We start from the raw sequence: 8268 nt of genomic DNA, 5'->3' as shown, positions 1-8268 counted from the left end.
GATATTCTTAAACTTGTATCATTGTGAAACACCTTAACAAAGTTGGACCTAATTTGTTATAGAAAATACTGCAAAGAGGTTGTACTTGTAAAGTAGACATTGAAATTAGAATTTAATTTGTTCAAGAGCTTGAGAAGGATTCACCAATCAATAGTCTTTCTTTATTCAATGTCGTCTTTGTGGTCTCGAGTTTTGTAGACCTTAAAACACTACGCACATTCAAATCTGCCTTTAAGGTCACTCACGAGTCCCACTGAGAATACCAACATGTTTTTAACCTCGTTGGTGCTCTTGAGCTTTTTGTCTCCCTCCATCTCTTTGGAGAGAATGGGGAAGCTGGCAGAGCAAAACAAAATGTCCTTGTGTTGTCTTCAAGGCGTTAGTGCTCGTGCTGGCTTTCCCTTTTCTTTGTGCTCATCTCATGGAAAAGTTTGCTCAAGGACAACTTTTTCTTTTCCAGTCCTGCTCTCTGCCTCTTGTGTGTCTTTGCAGGCGTTTCTTAACATGCTGGGTGTTAAAAAAAATAATTCAGCAGTGGGCTCAACGGGATCTTCTGGCAGTGTGGAATTACATTCTAGACATGGTTCCTAGTGACTTTGAATTAACCTCATGCTGGGATGGCGATTTCCTCAAGCCATATTTCTCTCTACTCTCATGTTACCCAGCATTAAAGAAAGTGATAGAACTTGTATTATTATGATTATTTAAAAAGGATCGGTTTATTGAATTATTCCATAGTCGTTGACATTGAGGGATAGTTGGATATTTGTCTTGCTATGAACTACAAAGCAAGAGTGTGCTTTCTTTCTCTTTCAAATGAAGTTCATAAGCAATACAACACACTGTTGCTAATGTTGGCTAAATGGCAAACTGAGAAAGATGGATGTTGCAGTGTTACTGACAGTAATGACTCCATTTTCTGACTAAATGACAATGTGATTTTAGCATTTCACAGATAAACATTTCAAAAGGTTGTATCACAAATGTTTAATAAAGAAGTAAACACTTCACTGGGAACATGGCTGTTGCTTATGGCCCCAGTGTCTAATACATAGTCTGGTATCCTATTAATAGTTGCGCCTTCCTACATGTTTAAATTCCAAACTCGGATTATGACTGAGCGATTGCCTCTAAACGGCTCTCAACGTGTTGACGTCTGTCTCGCTAACAGCACCAACAACAGCAGCCGAGCTGATGGAGCTGACGGGTGTCGCCGTCGGCTGGGACGGCGTTATTAGCTGGCCAGTGGGGCCCACATGCACTAAGAGCACAGCTGCTGGTCTACGTGCACAAAACCCAAAAAAGCCCGGATGAGAAGGCACACACACACACACACACACACACACACACACACACACACACACACACACACACACACACACACAGCGGGAGAGCAACTTCATTCTCTGCTCAGGACGGCATTAGTCCACTATATTTTTCCATAGCAAATAGTTGGGTGCTGCTATATTAATGCTTTGAATTCCACATTCAGCACTTTTATTGCATCACATGTCCATGTGCAGTTCACTGACTTGCATCAGTTTGCATGTTGGGCAGCTATAGCAACAAACTCCCTCAGCAAAATCTGACACATTCAGAATCGCTCCTGTATCAGCCGTCCTGACCAGTACAATATTTCCCTTATCTTAATAGGCTTGTCTGCACACCTTTTTTTAGCCACTACCTTATCTGAGTCTGTGCCAGGTGACCTTTACTCACCTCAATATGAGCAGGGAATTTCCATGATCAGATTTCCATGCAGTTCTCTTATGAGCTCTTTTACTAGTTGCAGCTTAAGCACCGCCGGCTGATTTCAATTCAACTTAAATAAATGCCATGCCCTTAACCAAAAGAGTTTGTACAACACATTTGAGGTTATCATCACTTCTCAAATACAGGTGCATAGATAAATTCATTCACTCATGAATAATACAATAAATAGACTGGTGTCCTTGGAGATATATCACCCGTCCTGTTTTCATGATCATTGCAGCCACAGGATCTACTGGGCTGCCAGGGCGCAGATTGATGATGATGTCTAATAGTGGTTATAGAATGTAAATGGTGAAGACGCTGTGGCTGATCAAAATGTTAAATCCCTTCTTTGAGTATTCATGTGATTTTTAAAGCCCTGTTGATGGTTGGCAGTGTCAATTTCTGTTGGTTGATGTGTGGCTGCCAGTGTGCGAGCATGTGACTGCTTTTCTGCTAGCTTATTCAAGCTTTTGAATCCATATTCACCCGTGTGATAACATCTTTTCCAAGTTTTTGTGTATTCCATTTAACATTTACTTGTGTACTCAAGTAATTTCTTTTTTCTGTCTGACTGATATTTTGCATTTGTATAACCTGTATTTGCAGACAGTTGGTAGTTTAAAAAAAGGCTCTGCTCTGCAATTCGGTGAGATTCTTGTAATAGTTCCACTTTACTGATGGAGTGCCTCCACAGGAGTGCCCGAGATACCTGCGGATACACAGCAAACTCTTGCGTTAGCAAAAGAAAACAAATACTCAATCAGCTGTTGATGTGGTGGCAACCTATTTAATCAACCTTGGCTATCGTTTGAATTAAGCGATGACTGCATTGACTGCTGAGAGCGGCCTTGTTTGTGTCGTTGCAGCCTACAGGCGTCTCGGAAATTCCCAAACCGTGGCACTAATTGAGTCTTATTTCACTGCTTTCAAATTCACCATACTGAGGAATTATTCGCCCGATTGCAAATCGAATCTGGCTGAACTGGACTTCAGAAGTGATGTCCGTTATCTAAGCTTTCTGGATGTGTGATGTCCATTACACCTGTCGACCTGAAATTGACCCTCATTAGATTTTGTTTTGCTCCCCTTTCATGCAAAGATTGGCACATTTGTCACTTCTGTCATTTTGATTGTATCTCTGCATTAAGCAGGGTGGAAGAAGACGACTATCCCAAATTGCATTTTTGCAAAGGCCCATATTGTGTGTGTGTGTGTTTGAGAAATGCTCTCTCCTAGGATTTTATTGAAAGGGTCTAAAGCAATGCCTTATTCCAAACTACAGTACACTCGGTAATAAGATCATGGCATATGAAAATGCCAGTATCGCATATTGGAGAATCTTTGAGCAAAAATAATGCAAATGTGTAACGAGTACCACAGAGTAATGCTCCTAAATGATGACATTCCACAGGACACAGTTTCATAGGAATAAACTGGCTACTTCCCACTTTTTAAAGATATGTTATGAAGTATGACCTCTGTTTTCTCTCACCCTCTGTGGCTTAACCAAGGCCACCCATTCATAAAAAACGTGTCGCTAAATTAATTTGGGGCCCCTATTTTTCAATCAGTGACACAGGGGAGGGAATATAAAGGGAACAAGATGGCTGAGTAGATGGGGTGATTGATGACGGGGAGTTGAGGTGTATATGAATTTGAGTGGGGAGAGAAGGATTACCGAGTAAGTGCATCTTGGTGTGTGTGTGTGTGTGTGTCTGGGTGTGCGTGCGTGTGTATGATAGCCCTTGTTAGGTAAACAATGTCATTAGCAAGCGCCTCCTGGAGTGTAACCACAGGGAAGACTTGCATCCAGGAAATAGGTATTTCAGTTTGTCCCGGCTGACCCAGAAATAGCATGTAGCTACAACACCCAGCTATTGACTCAGAGATCTGCCCTCATCAACAGCAACTGTTATACTGCACAGGTGTATACATGTATATGTTTGGTGTGTGTCTATTGGCTTTGCCAGCAGGGTTCTAAAACTAGACACCATGCATGCCCATGCAAGTCATGCCTGCAATTTCCAATGTGATCCTCTTGGAACTATCTTCTAATAAGCCAACGAGTGGAAAGGGGGAAGAATAAAAAAACCTGCGGGTGCTCTGCCTTTTTTTTTTTCAGCAGCCCCGAAATAAATTTTCCTCAGACATTAAGTGTTACTGAAAAAATAATGATATTTACTCTCAATCTTCTTTTCTCCAACTCTGCATTGTTCCATAAATCTGTCAGTTCACTCTGTTGCTTCTTTCTCCTTTACCAGAAACGTCGTCCTCTGTCATGGTGTACATGGACACAACGACCATGACGAGGACCACCACTCGACCAACCACTGTTACCCTGACAACCACAGCAGCCAGGACAACCACTACCAAGATGCCTGCCACAATGACATCAATGGCCCAGTGGCCACGGACCACCTCCACAGCGGTGGCCCCTGTCCATACGCTGGTGAAGGGTTTGCTCCCAGAAGACAACAGGGCGCCGCCTCCCTCCAAGCTTCCCAACATTAGGGTAGAGTACTGCAATCCCCTGGTGATCATGGACATCTCATGGCCCAAGACCAAGCAGGGTGTGGTGACCAAGATGCCCTGTCCACCAGGGACCACAGGTAATGTGGATTTTTGTAATGTCAAATTGGAAAAGGGAGTCTTTATAGTTTTCTTTTTGTAGTTTGGTCACAGGCTCTCTGGAAGATCAAATGAGGGCCTTCCATTCATTCACTATTTCTGTGGGTCCAAATTGTGATTGCAACAGGCTACAAAAAGGTTGCCCTGAAATTTGAGGATATTTTTACATATATCTGTATGTATGTATATATATATTTATATTTATATATATATATGTATATGTGTGTGTATGTTTATGTATATATATGCATGTTGTTTCTTTTTTTTTTTCCTCTGTAAGGATGTCAATACTCTCATTTAGAGACAGTCTACAGTCAGGCTCTTCTCCTTGATGTTGGTTGCTGGTGTGTGTTTTGTTTATGTTTACACTTCCCCTGCAGCTCTCGTCGTCTTGCTTCCTGTCCTCTCACCTCACTCTTCTTTCCTGACTCACTGATACAAGGCTAAAGATAGTTTATAATTGCATCAGTATGGAAACTAGTAACGAGTACACCACACCCCCATATGTATATCCTATTGCTCAGAATACAATTAGTGTAATTAATGAATGGCTCAACACTTTGAAAGGGCCGTTAGACTTTGTTTATCAAGCATTTGTTTCCCTATATGTTGTTGCAGCTCTGTCTTTATATCAATACTAAGAGAAGGAAGTCAAGTCTACATTAAGATAACAATCATTGTTTACGGCTTTAGATATAAAAGCTTTACCTCAGAAAGTATGAATATATATGTAAGTGCTGATCAAGCAGCAGTTTATATTTCAATGTGACATGGCCACTGAATGCATATACTTTTTAAAGTAAAGGCTTTGATGTTATATGGTTAAAGAATTAAAGTTTAACTGAAGGTAGCCTAGAAACCTTGCTGTTGTGGGTTTCTGCTGTCTGTATTGTTGCATTAATAAAGCAACTCGGTGGTGGTAATACGTCTTTTTGAAAGGAAGGAGTCTGTCTGTCTGTCCTTCGATTTTTTTCCAATCGACATCACACTTGGCGGGTGTATTGCCTAGGATTCAAGGAAGTGTCGAGTCAAGTGTGACCTCTCGATATGAAGGGAACACAGTGTGTAGTGTGTTGTAGGGGTAGAGCAGGTCGCTGCTTCTGGGACGCCTCTGAAACGCACTGCTGCATGTCTGGTGGAATCACATCGTCGAGAGTGGTCGCGATAGGCGTCGCCAGCCACAGTCGGAACGCCGCCCCTCTGGCTGGTGGGAGACACTGCTGAGCATTCTGGGTACAGCTCACTTTTCTTTGATGTTCATGTGAGCTTTTGCGCCTATGTCATGGTATGTCTATTGCTCAGGAACCAAGGAAGCGAAGAGGCGAGTGCGAAGCAATCTGCCCTTTCTGAACAGGCAATGCACTAGCTAGTTAATCCAAAAATAAGAGGTTATTCAAATCAGATATGTTGAATTGCAAATTATGCCTTTTGTTATGGAATTTTCTGAAACTCCCATCTGATTATTTTTTATTTTTTATTTTTTTATAGATCGAGGTGTGACATCATAGCCTCAAATCTGGCTCGAACTCCCAAAAAATCTATCCATTTCATCAGTCAGCACACAGACCCAGACACACATACACACACACACACACACACACACACACACACACAGACTCAGACACACACAAGCTTCATTAATGGGCAACACCAGCACCCACCGAGACCTCACTAACAGCCGTCATATGGCAAGATAAGAGGAACACACACCCCACCTCCTCTCGGCACATTCTTCAAAGCATTGCTCTTCAGACGACACTGCCAAGCAGAACACAACTCTGTGAGCTTCCTCTGCCAGTCTTTGAAAGTTCCTCGAGCTCCCCTTCCATCTACCTCACTTTGCTCGCTGTCATTCTGTTTCCCTCTACACCCGCTTTTTCTCCTGCCTTTCAATATAGGAGGAAATGCAGAGTCCCTTATCTTATAAAACCATCAAACATAAGGCTGTCCAAGGTGGACTGGGGAAGGAAATTATATGTCAATCAAAATGTATATCCGCTAATGCCGGTCGTCACACCCGCCAACACACCGTCTCTCTAAGCACGGGCAAGGGCAATTAAATGTCATCTCTGAAAATATAGAAGCAAGGTAGTTGAGGTACGTGGAAGAGCAAGTCAAATACAGACTTTTTTTTTCTTTTTTAATACATTACATCCATTGGATTGATGGCACAGAAACTGTTGGTTTGTACTTTATATATCTGGATTAAGTGTATTTCATTTATTAATTAGTATAAGATTGAACGTAGGAATAGAGAGAGTCTGAATGGATGATCAATATCTGGAGGTGTTATGGTTCTTTAGCCCAGATGGAACATTGTAAGACTGACACTCCTAAACTGTCAGCAGAGACAGTTTTCTCAGACCAACTTAATTAACCTTTCGTGATGAATTCAGATACGGCAGACTTAATTGCCACCTCATTTGGTGTATTTTTCTCATGCAGGAGTTGAACTGCCACATGCAGACACTGTCTGACTTTCAATAATTTAAATACATACACTGTCTGGGCATGTTTGGCTGGCCTCAAGTGAAGCAACTTAATTTCACAATAAATAAGTCACAATAAGATAAAACCATCCAATTACATTTCGCTACACCCATTAATTTAATCACTTAAGTATTGTGTGTCTTTGGTACATCACAAATAAGAAAAGTGCTTGACATGCAGAAGAATTGGGCATGAGATGACGAGACTGAATGTATAGTCTCGTCCATCACTCTTTCATTAGAAAACTGGGTAGGAAAAATGTGTAACATGTGTCTATGTACGTGAGTCAAGATTACACAAAGCATGTGTCACTGTAGCTGCTCTTTCGTTACTGACATTGTTGTGTCCCTTGAGCTAATCAATTTGATGTCATTGTTCTCACCGAGCCACTGTCTTTCTTCTCTCTCTAGGGGTGGCCTCATACATGTGCGTGGGTCCAGAGGGGTACTGGGACTCCCAGGGACCAAATATCAGCAACTGTACTTCCCCTTGGGTCAACCTCATCAGCCAGAAGGTATCAATCAGGCTGATTTGAATAAGCAGAACATTTGCTTCTTAAAGTAATATGAAAAGTTGGTTTATTTGGAAAGTGCATTTTGTATTTATTTTAGAACACAACTATAGAACAAGTCAAATGAATGGCTTGAAGGATGGCACGTTACTGCAATGTGTAGAGAGTTTTCTTTTTAAAGAACTGTGCCTCTTCCACTTAACATTGACCAAAAGCTCACAATGCAAACCTAGAGTGTATATTGCCTTCACTAAGAGAGCTTTAGTGTATGTGTTATCTCTTTTGTTCTTTGTCTCTTCTTAACTAGTCAATTAATGTTACGGATTACACGGAGGGCTTACTTAATAGTAGGGTAATGCTTGTGTTTCGGTGGTTGGACGGAGGGGAAGTGAAATCCAGTAGTACAGCTCCATCGTTGAGTGGACTGCTTTGGGTAACAGCTGATCCAGACCACTTTCTGTCCTACAACACGCAGCAATTTGCATTCCATATTTCTCAAGCACAAACGATTTGTATCTCCTCCCCTTACGGTTAAGTTATTATTCAAAGCCTCACATAAAGCTTCCAATGTTTAAATCTGCAATAGAATCAAATCAAAAGAGGAGGAGGAGGAAGAGGAGGAGGAAGAGGAGGAAGAGGAAGAGGAGGAGGAGGAGGAGGAAGAGGAAGAGGAGGAGAATCAGGGTTCCAGGTTATGAATTGCAGGCAATGTTCTCCCTTAAACTCATAGGGCCCTGAGGCGTGCATGTTATAACACTTATGATCTACTCAACAGCACAAAGCTCGGCCCATTAAACAAACGGCAGTTTGCAGATTTGGATGGATGGATGCTGGGGAACAAAATAGAAGGGAGGGAAATTATCAGGTGCATTTCTGTACAGCGC

At 41.8% G+C, this 8268-nt stretch overlaps 1 protein-coding gene across 1 annotated transcript in view; it reads left to right on the top strand.

The window, feature by feature from the left end:
* LOC117748153 (adhesion G protein-coupled receptor L3-like) overlaps positions 1-8268 on the top strand; it is a 122186-nt gene that overhangs the window by 58398 nt on the left and 55520 nt on the right. Inside the window, exons 8-9 of the mRNA XM_034557787.1 lie at positions 4017-4364; positions 7284-7387. Of these exons, the coding sequence (XP_034413678.1) occupies positions 4017-4364; positions 7284-7387 (452 nt within the window). The remainder of the gene's footprint in view (positions 1-4016; positions 4365-7283; positions 7388-8268) is intronic.

The sequence above is a fragment of the Cyclopterus lumpus genome, chromosome 18, assembly GCF_009769545.1.
Source record: "Cyclopterus lumpus isolate fCycLum1 chromosome 18, fCycLum1.pri, whole genome shotgun sequence".
In the NCBI taxonomy this organism is placed as follows: Eukaryota; Metazoa; Chordata; class Actinopteri; order Perciformes; family Cyclopteridae; genus Cyclopterus; species Cyclopterus lumpus.
This window is presented reverse-complemented; position numbering and strand designations above follow the sequence as displayed.